The sequence below is a fragment of the Callorhinchus milii genome, unplaced genomic scaffold (assembly GCF_018977255.1).
Source record: "Callorhinchus milii isolate IMCB2004 unplaced genomic scaffold, IMCB_Cmil_1.0 Scaffold9, whole genome shotgun sequence".
Classification (NCBI taxonomy): domain Eukaryota; kingdom Metazoa; phylum Chordata; class Chondrichthyes; order Chimaeriformes; family Callorhinchidae; genus Callorhinchus; species Callorhinchus milii.
The window spans coordinates 20,269,993-20,291,762 of NW_024704750.1; the positions used below are offsets into that span (position 1 = coordinate 20,269,993).

Genomic DNA, 21,770 nt, shown 5'->3' on the forward strand with positions numbered 1-21,770 from the left:
GGGCATTTCAGCGCAGCAATGGAAAGGGCACAAAGGGAACTGGATGAATATTTGAAGAGGAACAATATAAAAGGGCATGAGGAAAGAGGAAGGAATGGGCTTGCTAGGTTTCTACTCAGTTTCAGGACAGACAAAGTGACTGTCTGTTTTGAGATTATTTTAAGTAATATAAAGGACTTTTCTATCCCACTTTGTGTACAAAACTACCAATACTCACAACGTGCATTTACATAGCGCCCATCACGTAGGAGAATGTCTTGGAGCACGTGATAAGAGACTGGGTCAGACGTCGGGGGAGAAGGGATGGTTGAAGAGGTATATTTTTAGGGGGAATTAAAGACAGAGGGGGCAAGAGGAAGGAGGGGTTTTCTTTCTTTCCCCTTCCCACCCCACCTTGATTTGCACCACAACTCAGGGGCTCAGCCAGCTCTGTGAATACCCTTTGACACGTCCTCCTGACCTGAAAACTGCTGTATAAATTACAATTGGTAAATTGTATAACTGTAAATTATGCTGTATTGTAGAGGGAGGAGTTCCAGTGGGTAGGGGCATGGTTGCTAAAGGTTGTCTTTACAAAGAATTAAGGACCATTAAAAAATAATTTTTTTTCATTTTACTCACAAAATAAAAATCTCGCCTGTCTCCGCCAATACCTCTCTCCGAAAGCTGCTGAAACCCTAGTCCATGCCTTTGTCACCTCTCAGCTGGACTATCCTGACGCCCTCCTCGCCGGCCTCCCATCCACTACCATCCATAAAATCCAGATTATCCAGAACTCTGCCGCCCTCATTCTCACCCGCACCAAGCTCCGTTCCCCAATCACCCCAGTCCTTGCTAGACTGCATTGGTTGTCTGTCCCAGAGAGGATCGACTTCAAGATACCCCCCCCCCGACCTCCTCTCTCCTCAAAACAGTATCTGTTATCTTTGTTCCTCCGGATCTGGCCTCCTCCTCGTTCCCCGAGTCCTCTGCTCCACCCTTGGCAGCCGTGCCTTCAGCCACTATGCCCCGAGGCTCTGGAATTCCCTTCCTCACTCCCTTCGCCTCGCTCTCTCGCTTCCTATTTTCAGGTCCCTGCTGAAGACCCTTCGCTTCGACCATACCTTTGGTCACCTTCCCCCCACTCCCCCTGGCTCGGCACCGGGATCCGTTACTGTAAAGCGCTCTGAGACGCCTTCCAGTGTGGAGGGCGCTATATAAATCCTTTTTATATACTATTACATAAATGTTGTTGTTATGTCAAAAATGAGGGGGAAATCAGAAGAGGGCGGGTAAAACAACCTCCCTCCCCCCCATTTCTTGATTGTAACTTGTGATGTATTTTGTACACTGTGATTTGAGCACATTCCTGGAACTGACAGCGTGGATAGAAGTGACAGGAGGCGTGTGTGCATCATCACACTCTCTGGGGACAAAATGGGTTTTAAAAATGAAATTCAGGTGAAAATTATTTGTTTTTTTACCAACTGACCATCCTCCAAAAATATATTTATCAATGAAAATCAGTAAAAAAATAACCCATGGTCCTTACACACGAGGTAATCATTGGTTTGAACACATTACCAGGTTAGTGGAAGGTGAGATGCTGGCTTAAACGCTGTAAAATTCAGATAGATTGTGCCTCCTCCACTCACCACTTCATCTAAACTCTTTGTAATCTTAATCTCGTCTTCTTCGTTCAGCTGGGCTTCTCTTTCCCGGGCTTCCAAGTCTGAAATTAAACAGTTGTGTCACTCATCGATACCGGTGTCAGGTTTGACAGGGGATGTGGTTGGGCAAACTGACCATCACACATGTGTCCCAGTACTGGGTGGGAAAGGTACTTATCACGTGTGTGAAGGGGTCACGGGAATCCATGATAGTGAGTGGGACACGGCCCCTAACCTGTGCTAGAGTATCAGATTGTCTGTGAGCTAAATCCTGAAAGGGGGCTTTGATCTTCTAACCCAGAGGTGCAAAACAACCCATTAAGCCAATCAGAAGCATCTGACCTCCCCTTGGCTCAGGGAGAGTTGGGCAGCTTGGAGGTTCTTGGGGTTCACTAGCCCAAACCTATGTCCCACTACTTGGTGATTACTCACATTCTCCCTCAAGCTGCTGCTGCTTTACCGGCGGGGACAAGTCACCGTTAGCTCCTCACTTACCGAGCTTCACCTTCTTTCTCTTATCGTCGAGTTTCCGGGTTCTCTCAGCTGCCTGCTTCTTAGCTTTTCTGATCTGATCATAGGCCGCCTTAAAGAGGGGAGCAAAGGACAAAGTCAGCACGTGCATATTGTACAGAAGGGAAAAGAGCGATGTACAGCTTCAGTTTGAATCCTGCAAACCTGTTGTATACATTTACACAGAGGGATGATCAGACTGTGAGTTTATACTGTATATCTGGAGAACCAGCTACCCACAGGTGAAAGCAGCAGCCAATATGTACACAACAATGTCCACAAAGAGTCACAAAGTGAATGACCAGGTTATGTGGGGGATTGTTGAAACTCCCTTCACTTTTTGAACAGTGTATTGGGACCTTTATCGTCCACCTGAACAGCAGACGGGATCCTCACCCACGCATTCGTCACATCAAGGCTCCCTCCTCATCGGCCTTCCCAACTCTTCCCTTCACAGGCAGCAGATCATCCAAAACTCTGCAGCTTGTGTACTCTCGTGCACCTGGCTCCACGACCCCATCACTCCCATCCTCGCCCAACTCTACTGGCTCCCCATCCCCCAGAGGATCGAATTCAAGATCCTCGTCCTCATTTTCAAGGCCATCCATGGACTTGGCCCCTCCTACCTCTCTGACCTCTGACTCCCTGCCAACCTGCCCGCTCCGTCCGTTCAGCGGGCTCCAGCCTGCTCCATCGGTGGCCGGGCTTTCAGCCTCTCTGCCCCCACATTCTGGAACTCCATCCCACGGTCCCTTTGCCTCGCTTTCTCCCTTGCCTCCTTCAAGGCCAGTCTCAAGACCCTCCTCTTCGATCGTGCCTTCAGTCGCCCTCCCACCTCTCTGACTTCCCTCACCCCTACCCCACCCCTCCCCCATGCTCGGGTCCTGACCCCTAACTGTCCCTCGCCTTGGGACGTCCTCCAGACGTGAGCTCTATAAATGTAATTTTGTTGTTGTTGTTGTTAGTTTAAACTCGTAACTGAATGATGGAACCTCCGACAATGCAGTGAACTCACAGCACTATACTGACATGTTAGCTTGGACTGTGAGTAGCTGTCATGGGGTGGGGGGGGCTGACAACCTGTAACAACAACAACAAAATTACATTTGTATAGCGCCGAATGGATTCTGCATTTAATTCTCAATACAGTTCCCAGTTGAGATTAAACGTTCTACTCATGCTGTCAGTGCATCACACCAGCTCCTCTTACCTTGGCTGCTGCATCTGTCAGAACTTCCAGTGCCTGGGACAACTGATGGAAAAGATCGGCTGCAAACCCAGAAAACAAAAGGCAGAGTATGAGTGAGAGGACGGAAACATTGGACATAGAATGTGAAAGAATGAAATCAGCAACAACAGCAAATTTACGTTATATAGCGGCAGTCGCGTCGTCGGGAGGGCATCCCAAGGCATTGGACAATCCAAGGTTTTCATCCGAGATGTGGGTGTGGGACTGGGAAGGAAAGACAACCGAAGGCGCAGTCAAAGAGGAAGATTTTGAAATCGATCTTGAAGGAGGCGAGGGAAGGGGTGCGTTGTAGGGACTATGGTATGAAGATCCAGAGAGTGGACGCAGATACGCTGAAAGCCTGACCATTGATGATGGATCAAGGCACAAGGAGCAAGCCAGTGACTGCTGAGTGGAGGGAACAGTCAGATTGGTAGGTTTTGAGGAAGTTGCAGAGATAGGCTAGGGTGAGACCATGGAGGGATTTAAAGGTGGGAATGAGGACCTTGAACTCAATCCTGAGAGATGGGGAGCCATTAGAGCAGGGTGAGGAGTGGGGCTGATAGACTTGCGGAGCCTAGTGCAGGAAGGACGCAAGCTGCAGAGCTCTGGATAGTCTGCAGCTTGTGAAGAGAAGAGCTGGGTAGTCCAGCGAGCGGAGAGTTGGTGCAGCATCAGTTGTTGCAGTAGTCAAAGCTGGACATGCTGAATGTGTGGATTAGGGTCTCAGCAGCTCGAGGGGAGAGGTAGTGGCAGAAGCAGGCTATGGCAGGGAGGAAGCTGAGGTCCAAAGGGCAGTTGGGAGTCAAACAAGGTAATGAGGTTTTGCACTGCCTCCACGAGAACATTGTCAAACTAGTAGATATTAAACCAGAGAGGACTGACGATGAAGCCCTGAGGAACGCAACAAAGCGGGGCAGTAGCAGAAGCCATTTGAAGAGACAAAGTGGGATAGCTCAGAACTAAATCAGGAAAGGATAGAACCATGAAGGTGGACCTGAGAGGAGAGGCAGGGGAGAAGGATAGTGTGACCAACAGTGTTGAAGGAGGCAGAGAAGAAAGAGGAGACAGAGAGAGCCCTGGTCACAGGTAGAGAGAATGCCATTGATGACTTTGATCAGCTCAGTCTCGGTACTGTGGATAGAGCGGAAACCGTATTGGAAGAGTTCATGCAGAGTGTGCTGGGAAAGGAAACAGCTAAGCTGGGAAGCCACGACTTGTTCCACTGAGAGAAAAGGCAGATTGAAGATGGGGCGGTAGTTAGGAAACAAGGATGTTTTTTGAGAAGGGGGTGATGACTCTCAGAGAGAGATGAGATGGGGGAGAGGTAAGGATATTATTGTACATTTTAGAGGCACCACTGACCCACCTGCTTTGGAATTGTCTGGGTTTTTGTCGGGATGACATTTCAATGCCTTCTGTCTGTACGCTTTCTTAATCTGCCAACAGAAAATTAAAATAATTCTACACATCAGGCATCACAATCTACCTGCAAATAAAAACAACTTTTTACTTTATTTTTGATAAAGTAAAAGGTTCGCCAATTTCGCCAATTTATTTTGCCAATTTCCACTTCTTCTGTCCTGAAAAGGACGACTGAAAACAGAGGCCAGACCCCACGCACCTCTCTTCTTGGAGACCAGAAAGTTAGACTCCACCAGTTACTCCAACACACACGCAGGGGTACCCAAGCCTTGGCTCTTGCCAACCCGTGCCTAATACTTTCCGGAATTAACTAAGCAGGATGCGTCCTCTAGGGAGAGAGTGCCATCACTTTCCAACAATCTATCCCTGGAATTTCCATGTGTAGGTGGGATGCATGGAATTCTCAGTTTGGTTTGGATATTCTTATGCATGGTGATAGGTTTCCCCATGTGTCAGGTACCTGACTGACCCAAATAAAAACATTTATATAGCGCTCTACAAACTGGGAAGCGTCATGGAGTGCTGACTGTAGTTTGACAGTCAATGTTGGCTAATGGATCGGGCACAAGGAGGCCAATTGTAGCCCCAACACATCTCAGCAAAGGACAATTTGTATTTATATAGTGTTTTTCACATCGGGAGCACATCTCAAAGGGAACAGACAGTTTTGAAATTATTGAATTATAGAATCCTGCAGCACAGATGGAGACAATTCGGCCCATCGGGCTTGTGGTGACTCTTCGAAAGAGCTATCTAATTAGTCCCACTCCCCCACTGTTTTCCCATAGCCTTGCAATTTTTTCTTTTTCAAGTACACATCCAATTCCCTTTTGGAATTTATGGGAAAAAAAATTCAAAGATCCTCCAATAGGGCTGGATCTCAACCTTATCTGACTCTCTGAGGGTTAACAGCATCAGTTACCATTCTGCGACAAACAGGTTTGTCTAATTAAATATCGATGCTACTTTGCCAAAAAGAAATTGAACTTTGAGGTCTGGTTGCAATTGTGGTTTTGAACAGAGAAATCACAGTGATCAAACAGTGGGGCATGTGCTGTTGGCTTATTATCATTGCTTGTGTTGGGAACTGCAGTAAGAATCACCCATTTTGCTGTGGGGCAGATTACACTGAAACCTGCCTGGAAATAAAAAGGCCTTCAGCACGAAAGACCTTCACTGCTTTAGCCTGTTATTGTATTGAAGCGTGTCAGTGCACTTCACAGCAATTATTTTCAAGTGTAGTGAACGTTTTTAGTAAGCGATTGTGACAACTGTTTTGCAGAAAGCAATGTTCCACATGCAGCCAAGAGATGAATGAGTAGCTTTTTTTTAAACTGGAACATTTTTGACCAGGAACTGGTCTTTTCTAATAGTGCCGTGTCCAAACAAACAAACAAGACCTCCGATAATGCAGCTGGGGATTATCTCATTGCTCTGCGCTGCCTCTAGGAACTGGGCAATCTCGTGTCTACAACCAAAACTGCATGCGGTATTCTCAGGCTAGTCTGGCACTGTACAACTTGACCATGTCTTCTGGGGATCTGAACTGAACTAAGTTGGCAACACAGCCCAGCACCCTGCTTGGTTGTTTATTGAAATCTACCCATCCCTTTACAATTAATCAGAAAATCTGGTAATGAGGAACGTGTTGTAGATGCTGTGGTGAACACAAGGAAACGCTGTTATAATGCCCTTCACTAGGGCTCTGTCACCTGGTAAGGGCAGGTAGGAAACAGACCCTGATATTTTGTGATGTATGTAAATCCCATTACCTCAAGATATCAAAAAAAATAATAATGATTTGGTCACTCAATCCACGATTGTGTGTGGGATACTGCTGTGCGTAATTGGCTGCTGCGTTTCGTCCCCAAAATATAGTCAATTCACTTTACAGTATAATCTCTGAAGCGCTTTGAGATGCCTCAACGACGTGATAAGGCGCTATATCAAATGCAAGTATTATTATTATATTATTATATCATTTGAGTTAGGACTTGGACCATCATCAGATCCAATATTAAACCTCTACTCCTCTTGAAATGATTTCAACGAGATCAGAGGGCAGTCCCAGGGCCTCTCTTCACGATTAATTGAAACATGGCACCAAGACCAGGGACCAAACATTATGTGCTCTGTGAACCATTTCTGTTTTACTTGGAACCGTTGGCTTACAGACGCTCTTGATGGGACACTATCCATGCTTTGTGCTGTTGAGTGGAGGACCGCCGCCAAGCAAAGGGTTGCTGGAGAGCAGACAGCTTTGGCAGGAGTGGCAAATGAAGCTGAACACAGCAACAATCAAAATAAATTTGATGCATGTCTGAAGAAGACAAATATAAAAGAATAATAATCCTTGCATTTGATATAGCGCTTTAGCACGTCTTCGAGATGTCTCAAAGTGCTTCACAGAATATACCGTAAAGTGAACTGACTGATATTTTGTGGGCGAAACACGGCAGCCAATTGCGCACAGCAGTGTCCCACAACCAGTTGTGGATTGACCAATTTTTAAAAAAAAATATAAGCAGTTTGTGGAGAGAATTGGGATTAGAGTAGTTCCGTCCAGTAGGTGAGTGAGCACCAACATAAGGACTGAGGTCTTTCTGTGAGGTCTGTAATCCTATTCTAGGATGGTCTACAAAAATCGTACAAGCTAAAATTTATATCTGGTTTAAAGCTGAATTAAGGCATAAGGAAGTGATTCTGGGGAAGTGAATGAATACACTCGCTTCTTTCTTTCTTTGTACAGCAATTTTGCCGGATTGAATGGCAGGATCGCCAGGACCTTCTTGCTGGGTGGCAGTGAGCAGGTCTGGCCGAGCTCAGCTCTAGGCTGATCTACTGAACTTGATCAGGTTTCTCTTTTGGAGCTGGGGACGTTCCAAACAACCAGTGGTCACCATTGCCAAGTCAGTGACACGCTCAACATCTGGAGTACTTCCCCTCATGTTTCCAGATGTTTATCAAATTTTAAATTAGTCTTTGCTCAGCTTGTGGAAGGAGAAACTGGATCATTTATAACTTGGCATGTAAGCTCCAGAGAACAGACAAGCCTGCCAGTTACTGCAGCTAAGCAACCAGTCATCGCCACACACAATGCACATCAGAGATCTGTACTAGCAAATCAAACAGCGCATGCGGACTCCTCACAGTCAGCTCTTAATGCACAAAAGAATAACTCTCAATAGCCATAATAATAATCCTTGCATTTGATATAGCAACGTATCACGTCTTTGAGACGTCTCAAAGCATTTCACAGAGTACACTGTAAAGTGAACTGACTATATTTTGTAGCCGAATCATGGCAGCTAATTGTGCACAGCAATGTCCCGCAAACAGTCGTGGTTTGAAGTGACCAATTTTTTTTGAAAGGAGTTATTACAACCGGAAAAGCGATCCGCCAATCAACTAACAACCAGTTCCTACTTACTGCTAGCTAAATGAGACTGAGCAATACTAAACCTGGAACAATACTATCAGATCCACCAGGCTTGCCGGACAGACACAGATGTTTGACATAATAATTACGTTTGCTCGAGGACCTCACAACTGCCTTATTTTGTGGCATTCTTGCCTCCGAGTCAGAAAATTGTGCGTTCCAGCCTTATATTGGGACTTGAACTCACAAGTCTACGCTGACACTCCAGTGCAGTGCTTGTGGAGTGCTGCATTGTAGGAAGTGCAATCCATTGGAAGAGACGTCAAACCAAGGTTCCGGTAGACGTTATAGAAGCTATGGCACTATGCAAAAAGAGAAAGAGGTTTTCCAAGTATCCTGGCCAATGCTTCCCCAAATTAAAATTAGTTGCTGACTTCAAGGCTGTTCATGTAAACCCATTGAAGCGCTTTGAGTACTCGTGGAGTCCTGTAGCTCAGTGGTTAGAGCACTCGCTTTGCAAGCGAGAGACCTGAGTTCAATTCCAGGCAGGTCAGGGCGAAACCTTGGGCAAGTTTCCTTACTCCACACAGAGCCTAATAATAATCCCTCCAAAACCAAAAACAATAATAAATTGGTCATTTTCAATCTACGACTGTTTGTGGGACACTGCTGTGTGCAATTGGCTGCCGCGTTCGCCCACAAATATACAGTCAATTCACTTTACAGTGTGTTCTGTGAAGCGCTTTGGGACGTCCTCCCGACCTGAAAAGCGCTATATCAAATGCAAGGATTATTATTATTATTATTATTACTTTCGACAATGTGATATATGGCACAATATCAAATGCAAAAGTTATTACCGGCTGGAGTTTGGCCAGCAGCATTAAGAGGAGTCAAGTGGGAGGAATCCCAGCTCCAAGTTTCTGCAAGTCCTGCAGATACGCGACAGGCTAGTTTACGTCATCAACTGTGCCCTGGAATAATGAGGATCCATCTGGCTGAGGAATTGGATTACCAAGACTGCCACAGAGGATTGGATTGATTCCAATATTCCTTTACTAGGCACGCAACATTGAGGCAGCTAGGAGATCCTTCTTATTCTGCAAGGATGAGATCAACGTGGCCAAAGAGCCTCCGTCATCCGAATCCCTCTTGTAATTTGGGGAGTTTTTCAAAATTATGATTTTAACAATAGCAAATGTTGTTGCTGATGTAACAATTCGTATCCAAAACTCATGAGCTTCCAGTCTTCCGCTGTGTAGTTTGTGCTCCCACTACAGGTCATCTATCTTGTGGCACATTATTGTCCTACTGCAGTGGTGGATCAAAAAGCTAATGGTAAAGGACTGGGACCTGATGAGAAGTGCAAAACAAATAAATTCCACTGAAATAAAGATTGAGAAGGGATGTGATTGGGGGTTTCAAAAGTTCTTAACAAGCACAACAAGGTAAAAAGGGAAAATTTATTGCCTCTAGTTGGGGAACGGGTGACTAGGGAGCACAATGTTAGGATTGTTAGTGGAGAATCAGTGAGAGGAAGGAAGCTCTTTGCTCAGAGACTTGTCATGAGTTGAACTCCGGGCGGAGGGATTCTGGGATGAAGTTCCATAGGGTGGAAGCAAAAAAGCTGAAGGTCTGACCGTCAATGGTGGGACAGACTTGGAGCAGGCCAGTGCCCCCCGAGCAGAGGGAGCGGAAAAGATAAGGGAGATAGGGAGGAGCAAGACCATGGAGGGCTTTGAAAGTGAGGATGAGAATCTTAAGCTCGATTCTCTGGGGTTTTCAACTCGATCTACTGGGATCAAGTTAAAGGTATAGGAGGTAAGTGGTAATATAAAAATGGAGACTTGAAAAACACAGAAGACATGGCACTGACAGAATGGGCTCCTTCAGTGCTGCAAATTTCTAGCAATAAATACATGAATAAAAAGCAAACTGTTTCCCTGCACTGAATCGTAAAGGAACTTCGCTTGAACAGGCTGTTGCTTAATTGCACAAGTGACTCTGGGACAATGAGAGCTTTTAGTTGGATCCTGGGATTAGGACCAATGCCACTCATCTGGGTTGCATTCTGAGCCCTTGCTCCAGCTTCTGACAACAAAGCACAACCACTGATCCTGGCCTGGGATGAAAGCTCTTCCTCTGGTTAACACAAACCACTGAATGTTGTACTTCCCAATCACATCATCATCCCTGGCCTGAGCAATTGTTTTTGATTGTAAACATAATTAGGTAATCTTGGGAGGATAGCCAGAGGCCACAATTTCTGGATGAGTAGGACAATCTGAGGGATTAGGATATTTCTCCCTTTCTGAACAGCTCCGGTAGGGGGAGAGGGGGGATGGAGGGTGAAGAGCAGGAGGTAAGGAGATCATCCTTATCTCATTGCAAAAAAAAACTTGCACTTTTTGTGGCTTCACATTTACTTTGTAGCTGTAGCATTTTTGACACTGTGAGGCCCTGCAAGCATCTGTGAAGTGGTGATAACCTATTGTATTTGGGAGATTGTTGGCCAGTACACATGGTCAAACTCCTTTCTCCTTTCAAACAGTATCGTAAGATCTTTAACACCCACCTCACCAGGCAGATAGGCCATGGGTTTATCACCTTTGACAAATCAGTGCTCCCCTGGTGTCACTGTAGTAGCATTTGAATGTCATCTTACAATACAATGCAAAATAACATCTGTAGAGTGTCTTTCACGTCGGGAGGTTGCCCCAAGGCGCTGAACATCCAGGGATTTAGACCTGAGCTGGGATTCAGGATTGGGGAAAGTGGAAGGCAGGGAGGGTAGGAGGGTGGCTGATGGCTCGGTCAAAGAGGAGGATTTTGAGACACACCTTGAAGGAGGCAAGGAAAGGAGCGAGGTGAAGGGAATGTGGGAGGGAGTTCCATGGGGTGGAGGCAGAAAGGCTGAAAGCCCGACTGCCAAAGATGGGGTGGGCCAGGCGGGGGACGTGGAGCACCACAGCCTGCTGAGCGGAGGGACCAGACAGGTTGATAGACAGATTGATGTGAGCTCAAAGAGTTGACATGGAGGGAGCTCGATCCAGAGATGAGACTGTTATCAACTGAGCCATGCTGACCACAGCAAAAAGATGCTTTTAGTCTGGTGCCCTGTATACAATCTTCCAACCGATGGCATGATGCCAGCACGGACGAGGTTGATTAAAGGAAGGGGAAGCTATTTGTACCAGTGTATTAATATTGGGGACACAAAAGCATAACGCGATTATATTTAGAAAATGTGTAATGGTCACAAACTCTGCAGACACTTCCTCTCAATCGCTGGTGTTTCTGGACCAGCAATTGACTTTTTTAACTTCCTTATAAATCCTCTAAGTAGACTTTTATTTTTTGTGCCCATCAAGTCACAGGTTGCTGGTCTGGGGAAGTTAGCGCTGTTTCACGTCCTCCCGATGTGAAAGGCGCTATACAAATATCATTTTGTAATTTTTGTGAATTATTTCACAACCAATTCCTTTCCGATCTTGCCCCTCCTGACCTCAGTAATTTCCTCCAGCCCTGTTCATCTACTCATACCCTCTTCCCCAACTCCGGTCTAGTGCTTATTCCTGACTATCTTGCTGTTCGTGGCTGAGCTTTCAGTCAAGAATAATAATCTCTGCATTTGATATGCCTGATCACATGGTCGAGATGCCTCAAAGCTTCACAGGATTTTACTGTAAAGTGAAGTGACTGTATTTGGACAGAAGTATCCCACATAGTAGCTATGAATGACCAATTTTATCCGGGGGATTGTTAGCCAGGGCACTGGGAAAAAACTCCCTTTTCTTTATGAGCTTTAATGTCTACCTGAACAGGCAGATGGGACCTCGGTTTCATATCTTATCTGAAGGGCGGCACCTCCGGCAATGCAGCACACCCCAGCACTATTTGAGTGTAAAAACAAGACTCAGAAAGAGAGAGCAACCAAGCTGACAGCTTTGCACCCCCCACACCCACCACACCGTTCTCTTGAACTCTCTCCTAAAATCCCTTGTACCTTTGGTCGACCGCTTAACAATTCCCCTCCCCATCATCTTAGGGAACTCTTCAATGGGTTTATTACCTGGATGTTAATGGGTTACTTTAGATGATATTTAAGATGTGATCATTCACGATTGTCTGATTAACCCATTAACACCCAAAGTAACCCATTAACATCCAGGGAGAAGCGACACAACCCAATGAAGAATTTCTCTAAGAATCTGGGAAGGGGATATGCAAGGATTAGTATTATTCTTAACAATCCCTGTTGTCATGAGGACAACAACAACAATTTATACTTATATGTAATTCTTTTCACATTGGGAGCACATCTCAAAATACTTCACACAGCTAACTTGGAGCTCAAGCTTGGAGGTGGGGGGAGAAAGTAAGTTGGCTGTGAAAGCATGGGCAAAATGACTTGTCTTAAGTCAGGAAGGAAGGGAAGGGGTTCTTTGAGGTGGAATGGGTATCCAGGCAGGTCGACGGAAGAGACAAAATAAAAAACTCTTTGAGAAAAGCAAGAGTGAAACCAGAAAAAGACAGAACCACGGAGATGGAGCAGGGAGGAGAGATGGTGGAGATGATAGAGTCATTGACCATGTAAAGCCAGTAGAAAGGTTATGAACCAGGAGGCAAACGGAGTCCTGGAAGCAGATGATGAGAACTTTGGCATCTTTAACCAGGGCTGTCTCAGTAGACTGATGGTCAGGACAGAAATCAGATTAGAGGATGGTGCGAGAGGAAGAATGAAGCTGAGAGGTAATGACTTGTTCCAGCAACTTGGAGAGGAAGTGCAGGTTGGAGGTGGGTCGGTAGCAGGAGAGCATAGAGGGATCAGTGAAGGTATCCTGGGTGAGGAGGGGGCAATGACTGCAACTTGAAAAGTGGGGGGGGTTACTGTACCAGTGGAGAGGAAGAGGTTGATACACTGGCTAGTATGGGTGTCAGGAGAGGAAGTTGTGGTGTGGGATGGGGTAGGGAGCAGAAGGTGGTTTTCATGGAGGAGAAGGGAAAGAGAAATAATGTAACAGGCTCTGGTTGAGACCAGAAGAATGTGAGGTGCTCAAAGTTGGAGAAAGAACCAGAGTAAGGAAACAGACTGAATTGGGACTTGGAAATAAGTGCCACTTTGCCAAGAAACATCCTTCTCTTTCATAAAAGAAGCAAAAAATAGCATTTAGAATGAAATGTGATAAAGTGGATTCTGCACAAACTATAGCGTTGGCAATGCCCAATTCAGATGCAGGAGAGCCTTGTGGGAGGGAAGGAGTTAAATCCGCCAAATCATCTTATCACAATAATCAGTTCATGTCCAGGACAAATATACAGGAAAGCCCACTTAAAGTACACAATCCCGCTGAGTGGCACTGAGACGTTTCCTGTATTGCGGCTCACACGCATAGGCCTGGACTTCAGCCAGAGACTCCCAATAAACCCACCTCACAAAGTCACGTACAGCACACTTCACAGGAGTGGGTCACGGCAAGTGCTGGTTTCGCAGCTAAGTATTGAGTCAGTAATAATAAATGATCCTTGCATTTGGTAAAGCATCTTCTCAACGCCTTGGGGCATCCTCCTGACATGAAAGACGTTTCCAAATGTAATTTGTTGCTCGTATCAGAGACATCTTAAAGCGCTTCACAGGAAATACTGTAAAGTGGATTGACTGTATTTTATGGGCAAAACACTGCAAAAGCAATGTCCCACAAACAAACCGATTTTATTTGGGGGTTGTTTTTTTATTGTGCCCCGCGCCAGCCCCTGCAACAGTCGTCCCCTTAACTCCCTCAGTCATGGCTAATTTAGTACAATTAAGCACAGTAATCATACTCTGTGGGCTCAGTTCCATTAAATTCAGATTGGAAACAAATCTCACAAGTGTTCGTAACGTGTCAGCCAAAGGCTGGAACTGAAGGTAGGATCCTAAGGCAATCAGACAGTCTGCTAGCTCATTACACTACCCAGCACCCCGCCAAATATTACAGGGTAAGCTTTTATAACCTGAGGTGGAAGAGGATAGACTGGGTGGTCTGAACAGCCTGTTTCTGGAACATTCCATCGGGTGTTTACAAAGTCTTGTTACACCCCTTTTTTTTCTTACAATGAATTTTTATTTTCTGTTGCAGGTGAGTCGAGTGTAACAAATACCTGTAGCTCCCTTGTTACTTCACACATTACGGAATATGTGGCTCCGAACATGGCGATGAATCATTAGCTTGCTATGAAAATGAGGGCGCTCACACACACACACACACACACACACACCAATCCTCTGGATGTCTAAATACAGTTAACTTGGACTGAATACAATTAAGTAACTCCAAATACAATTATCATAATTCTATTATTGGTTAGTGCACTGCATATAAAAAACACATTGGGGGGTAACTGGAATTTGTGAACACCCTGTAGGATTTTACGATCAGGCCGGAGGGGAAGTTTAGGAAGTAGTGTAAGAGAAACAGGTAGTACAGGAGTTGAAATGACCCAGCCTTCAGCTCCCACACTCTGAAACTGTCCCAACTCTCTGTCTTGACCTTTTTCTCCCCACCTTCAGACCTCTTCAACATGCATCTCGTTGGTTGACACCAATAAATTTTCTTTTTTGCGGTGTCTCCTTATGTCCCCTCTGAAGCTTCAAGATATTTATTATATATGAAGGCAATGAACGGTTACATTTACATAGCGCTGCCACCTGGGGCAACATCTCAAAGTGCTTTATAGTGATATAGAGATGGTGCTACCCAGCAGATGGGAAGGAGAGATGACTACAGGCAAAGGTTGAAGATGTGCGTTTCAACACGAGTTGCAAATTTCAGTGTAAGTACAAGTTATTTCTGGTCCCTGTGTGCGGTCCAAAGCAGGATCTTTCGCTGCTTTTTGTTGAGTTTGCAGCTCCCAAACTGCCAATAATGCCAGTGCAGCTGACTTGTGCCAACTACTATCAGAGTTCAGGGCAATGGGTTGCGTGTGTGGGTCACCCTCTCACCATCAGGAAGCTCTTCTGCACAAGAAAAGGCTTTCCTGTGCACATGAACCTTCCCTAATGGTTGTTGAGAGCAGGACGTGACAGGAGATTATAAGGGTGATGAGGAAGCAGGTGGAGTGGCTGGTACAATCCTGACAGGGACAATCGCTTCACTTGACTCTCTTGGACTGCACCAGAACAAAAACGTGTCAATACTATAAAAATGTAATAAAGTGCTGATTGGGTGCTGAGGCAGCAATGTATATGTGCATTATTCTAGTGCTTCACCCAACTAGGTCAAGGATTCAGTCTGGTTCAGTTGTAGGAGGTTAAAACTTCACGTTGGGAGCTTTGAGATCTCAGTAGACTGACTTGCTGGTGCGGTGCTAGAGGAGCATCACATTGTCACAACTGTTGTCCTTATACAATGAGACAGGAAACCAAGGTCCCATCTGCCCGTTCAGATGGATGTTAAGGATCCAGTAGCACTAGAGGCAAAATCAACAGCCACTGTAAGATCCCACAGCCATGAGGTGTATGACCAATACACTCGGAAAAAACTCTCTTCTCTTTTCCAAGAGTTACAAGATGAGCCTTTAAACCAAGCAGGACCTTGGTTGAATGTTTCATCCGAAGAACAGTGGCTCTAACAAGGCAGCACTCTGATAGCCCCAAACTGGAGTGTCAGCCTAGACTGTGAGCTCAAAGATCCAATGTGGGAAGGTTTGCAATCCCAACTTTCAGTGTCAAAGGCAATGTGGGGGGCGGGGGAGTAACCGCGATTTTTGGCTGCATTGTGGGTGAGATAGGGATGCGAGCAATCGGCTGGCTAGGCAGGTTGGAGATGGATTTGAACTTGCGGTGATACAGCCCCACTTACTGGCGGCCGGGGGATACTACAGCCACACCTCATTCACCAGAGAAAAAACTATCGCCAGGGCAGCACCCAGGACTCCAGCAGCATCTCCCTCACATTTCCTATTATAACTCACCGGGCAACTCTCACTCTTGGCGTCCAACCCTGCCACTGTACTGCTCTTAAGATGTTATTCCAAGTGAAAGGAACTATATAAATGCAGACAGTTCCATAAAAGTCCTTATGGGCCACATAAAGGATGCTCAGATCTACTAGGATCACACCAGGGACGTGCAATTTAACGGACGAGCAGAGACTAGATGACCTGGGCCTTTTTTATTCAATGGAATAGTGAACGTTGAGGTGAGAACAGATAGAGCTCTTTAAAATGAGTGTAGAAAACAGATTGGGAAATGTAGGTAAGTAAGACTGAATGTTTTGCTCTTTCAATGAGCCGGAATAGACATGATATCACTTCTGCTACGCTGTAAAGTTCTATGGATCTGCCAGCCTTAAGATTGTTGTGGATACACCTTGTATCCACAGACAGTCATCTTCCAGTCACAGTCTCAGGATAATGTTCTAGAGGAGAATCCCTGGCTGATTTTTCTCTCAACTTCAGTAGCATAACCATTATAGCCCCCCCCCACCCCCCAACCATTGCTGCCTCGCTGAGATTAAATAATTGAGCACAGCCCTGATCTGGGAGACACGGTGCACGGCCAGGTGGTACTTTTCCTCATCAGCCACACTGAACCTGTACCTGGCCTCCTCACTGCAGCAACAGTGGAAACAGCAGGCTTATCCTGAAGAGGAGCGAGGGCTCAAAGCCATGACAGCCCAGTGCCTCTCCCAACCCCCTCAACACAGAATCATACAGCACAAAAACGAGTCCGAAGGTTGTGTTGTACATGTTCCATAATGGGACTTGGCGAGTTCATTTAGTCTAGGCTGACACTCCCATGGAGAGCTGGGAGTGTGCTGCGTTGTTGCTGTGTACAAATTGGCTCCTGCATTCTTCCACAAACACAATAATTGCACTTTACAGAAAATTCTTGAAGTGCTTTGAGATATCCTCCCAATGTGAAAGACACTATACGAAATGTCACATCACTGGAATGTCTCAGTGCTTCACATGCTATTCTGTAAAGTAGTGTGACTGTCTATATTTTCTGATTGAGTTGGTCACTCTCACCTCTGAGTCAGAAGGTTGTGGGTTTAAGTCCAACCTCAGGATTCTGACCTCATAAACTGAGGCTCCAATAAAGTGCATGGGGTGTGTTGTATTGTCAGAAGGGTCACCTTTCCGATGAGATGGGACATTAAACAGATGTCCCGCCTGCCTGTTCAGATAGACGATGACAACCTCATTTCACTATTTGAAAACAACATTCCTCCAAATAGAATGAGTCATTCATTTCATGGCTGTTTGTAAGACATTGCTGTGTGTAAATTGGCTGTGCATTCGTCTACAGTCACTGCGCTTTATGGTATATCCAGCATAGAGCTTTGAGACATCTCAAGGACGTGATAAGGTGCTATATGAAACATAAGTTTCATCCCTCTATACATGAACTGCACTAGCCATCACACGCCTAATAATAATCCCTCCAAAACCAAAAACAATAATAAATTGGTCATTTTCAATCTACGACTGTTTGTGGGACATTGCTGTGCGCAATTGGCTGCCGCGTTCGCCCACAAATATACAGTCAATTCACTTTACAGTGTGTTCTGTGAAGCGCTTTGGGACGTCCTCCTGACGTGAAAAGCGCTATATCAAATGCAAGGATTATTATTATTATTATAAGGATTATTATTTTAATTAGAGCAGCAACACTGAGAAGGAAGATCAGAAATCAGTTCCTCAAGAGGACTGTGAGCTGTAGGACACACTGCCCCAAGAGGCGAAATCAATCAGCATGTTTAAAAGGGAGATAGACAGAGAGTTAGGACATAAGGGACTTTAAGCTCATTGAACCAAGGTTCTCAGTTGGACTCTCAGTAAGCAGCATTCTGGCACCGGGTCTGAAGGTGGTAGATTCAAGTCCCACACAAAAGAAATTTACATTTATTATAGAGTAGCTCCTTTCAGAAGCGGATCATAGCTGCCACTTCAGGGTGCAATGAGAATACTGCGATCCTGGAAAACATCATGTACACATAAAGGTGAAGGATAAACTGTCAGGAAGCTTTGAGGATCTAACCAAGGCACGACACGGTGGGTCACAAGCTCATCCAGACCGTCAGCCTTCAGAAAACTGTTGTGCGACCTATTGACTGGTACATCAAGTGTTATTGGAAACTGTGCCCAGAGAACTGGTTCAATAGAGGTGAAGAAGGGAGTCAAACAAGTCAATCTATTGTCTCCCATCTGTTTAAAATTGCGCTCAACCCGCCAATGTGCACACCAACCCGTCCTTTTGGAAGTAGCGAACAAACAATATATTGAATATAACCTCACCAGTGACCTACACAAAGTCAGAACAATGTGTTTTAATTTAAGAGTAAATGCCCTCAAGACAAAACCTTGTAATTCCAGACAGTCGGGTGTCTGTCACTTGTAAAAACCCATCAACGTGCTGAACAGTATCCAAAGCAGACAGAGTTCCAATTGGTCTTATACTTAGCTTGTTTCGCACTGACTGACTGAAACCTTCAGTAAATGACCAATATGCATAGAATGCAGTTCCTTCACTGCCTCTACCAATTGCCGTTCTTTTGTTGTGTTCTGCCAGCAATCACACCTGGTAATCTGTTTCAATTATTAATTATAATAAAATCATCATTCACTTATAATAATAATCCTTCCATTTGATATAGTGCCCCATGTTGCAGAATATACTGTAAAGTGAATTGACTGTTTATTTTATGGGTAAAATATCAATCAATCAAAAATTGCATTTGTATGGCACCTTTCATGTTGAGAGGATGTCACAAGATGCTGGATAATCGGTGTTTCGGACTCGAGCTGGGAGTCGGGATCGGGGAGGGTGAAGGGCAGGGGATGGGAGGAGGGTGACTAAAGGCACGGTTGAAGAGAAGGGTCTTGAGATGGGTCTTGAAGGAGGCAAGGGAGTGGGTGAGGTGGAGGGACTGCGGGATGGAATTCCAGAGAGTGGGGGCTGAGTGGCTGAAGGCCCACATGCCAATGGTGGGGCTGGAGAGGCAGGGGACATGAAGCAGGCCGGAGCCCGCTGAGCAGAGGGAGTGGGCAGGTTGATAAGGGGTTTGGAGGTCGCAGAGGTAGGGGGGAGTGAAGCCATGGAGGGCTTTGAAGGTGAGGACCAGGATCTTGAACTGCATCCTCTGTGTGATGGGAAACCAGTGGAGTCGGGCGAGGATGGGGGTGACAGGGAGCCTGGTGTGGGAGAGGACACAGGCTACAGAGTTCTGGATGATCTGTGGCTTACGGAGGGAGGAATTGGGAAGGCCGACAAGGAGGGAGTTTGCGTAGTCGTGCCTAGATGTTATGAATCCATGTATAGGGTCTTGGCGAACTGCTGTGTGAGATAATTGCAGAGCTGGGCAATGTTACAGAGGTGGGGAATAGGACGCCGAGGTTCGGTACTGACTCCGTGAGATGTAGAGTGCATCCATGGAGGGAGATGCTGTCAGTGCCCGAGGTATGGAGGTACTGACGGGAGCCAAGCAGGAGGGCCTCGGTCTTGTTGATATTCAACTGCAGTAGGTCACCTCTCATTCAGGACTTGATGTCCGACAGGCAGTCTGTGAGGACAGCTGTGGTTGTGGAATTGAGGGTGGAGGCAGAGAGGTAGAGTTGGGTGGAAGTTGACCCCATGTCTGCGGATGATGTCACCAAGGGAGAGCATATAGATATTGAAAAAAAGAGGAACAAGCACATACGAGGGATGCCATACGTGATGGTGAAGCCGTTAGTGGGGACAAAGTGGAGACGATGGGAGAGGTAGGATTCGAACCAGGCAAGGGCAGGTCTGCGAAGGTTGAGATGAGGGGAGAAGCGGTGTAGTAGGATGGAATGGTTGACAGTGTCGCAGGCAGCAGAGAGGTTGAGGAGGACAAGGAGGGAGAGAGAGCCCTGGTCGCAGATGTTCAGAATGTTGTTTATGACTTACCAGGGTTGTTTCTGTGCTGAGGGCAGCACGGAGACCCAATTGGAGGGGTTCAGAGAGGAACGGCGGGAGAGGAGGGAACAAAGCTGGGACGCGACAACCCGTTCCAGGGCCTTGGAAAGGAATGAGAGGTTGGAGATGGGGCGATAGCTGGAGAGTAGGGATGAGTCCAGGGAAGGATTTTTGAGGATGGGGGTGATGACAGCTGTTCTTAGGGGGTTGGGAACAGTGACAATGGATAAGAAGAGGTTGATTATCTTGATTAAAAGAGGGGCCAGGAGGTGAAGGTAAGGAGAGGAGTGGGGATGAGGTTGAGGGAGCAGATAGTAGGCTTCATTTTTGAGATGATGGAGGATTATTATTATGATCATTAATGATATATTCTTGATGTATCCCCTTTCATATCTCAAGCAGTTCACAGTGACTGTATTTTGTAGGCGACTGTGACAGTTTGCACACAGCATTCTCCCACAAACAACCATGAAGTGATTGTCTGATTTTCTTCGGGGGATTGTTGGCCAGGACACCGGGAGAGAGATCTCCCTCTCTTTTCAAAGGGGAGGCAGGCATAGAGTGAGAGGCAGGCAGAGAGAGAGTGAGGGGACAGGCAGAGAGAGAGTGAGGGGCAGGCAGAGAGAGAGTGAGGGGACAGGCAGAGAGAGAGTGAGGGGACAGGCAGAGAGAGAGTGAGGGGACAGGCAGAGAGAGAGTGAGGGGACAGGCAGAGAGAGAGTGAGGGGACAGGCAGAGAGAGAGTGAGGGGACAGGCAGAGAGAGAGTGAGGGGACAGGCAGAGAGAGTGAGGGGACAGGCAGAGAGAGAGTGAGGGGACAGGCAGAGAGAGAGTGAGGGGACAGGCAGAGAGAGAGTGAGGGGACAGGCAGAGAGAGAGAGTGAGGGGACAGGCAGAGAGAGAGTGAGGGGACAGGCAGAGAGAGAGTGAGGGGACAGGCAGAGAGAGAGTGAGGGGACAGGCAGAGAGAGAGTGAGGGGACAGGCAGAGAGAGTGAGGGGACAGGCAGAGAGAACGAGCGAGAGAGAGGTGGGGAGGCACAGAGAGGGGGAGAAGCAGAGAGAGAGGTGGGGGGGGGGGGGGGGGGGGGCAGACAGAGAGAGAGAGTAAGGGGTCAGTCAGAGAGCGAGAGAGAGAGGGGGGCAGACAGAGAGAGTGAGAGAGTGAGGGATAGGCAGAGAGAGTGAGAGTGTGGGGGGTCGGTAGAGAGAGTGGGGGGAAGGCAGAGAGTGAGAGAGTGGGGGGAAGGCAGAGAGAGTGAGAGAGTGGGGGGTCGGTGGAGAGAGTGAGAGAGTGGGGGAAGGCAGAGAGAGTGAGAGAGTGGAGGGTCGGTGGAGAGAGTGGGGGGTCGGTGGAGAGAGTGATGTGCAGAGAGAGTACCCATTGATGTCAGGGTTTCTCTCCTCTTCTCCCCCCCCACCCCCAGAAAGCCACCGGTGTCTGTCTGTCTGTCTGTCTGTCTGTCAGGTCGCCCGGGTGTCACTCACCTCTTTGGCGGTGGCGTCCTCGCTGATGTCCAGCAGCGAGTACAGGTCGAGTTGGAGGATCTCCTTGGCGGCCATGTCCAAACCTGTGCGTCTCCGTCTCAGCCACGAACGGACATGCGCGGGCGGTGCCCCCTGGGAATTGCCGTCGGGCGGGAGGCGCTCGCGCAC

General features: G+C 46.8%; 1 protein-coding gene across 1 annotated transcript in view; it reads right to left on the bottom strand.

Annotated features, from left to right (window-relative positions):
* Positions 1–21,712, bottom strand: part of dnajc17 (DnaJ (Hsp40) homolog, subfamily C, member 17) — a 50,673-nt gene extending 28,961 nt beyond the window's left edge. The window contains exons 1-5 of the mRNA XM_042338041.1: positions 21,603–21,712; positions 4,757–4,826; positions 3,370–3,428; positions 2,145–2,232; positions 1,635–1,711 (exon numbers count right to left, since the gene is read on the bottom strand). Coding sequence (XP_042193975.1) covers positions 1,635–1,711; positions 2,145–2,232; positions 3,370–3,428; positions 4,757–4,826; positions 21,603–21,677 — 369 coding nt within the window. The 5' untranslated portion in view covers positions 21,678–21,712. The remainder of the gene's footprint in view (positions 1–1,634; positions 1,712–2,144; positions 2,233–3,369; positions 3,429–4,756; positions 4,827–21,602) is intronic.
* Positions 21,713–21,770: the final 58 nt, after the last annotated feature.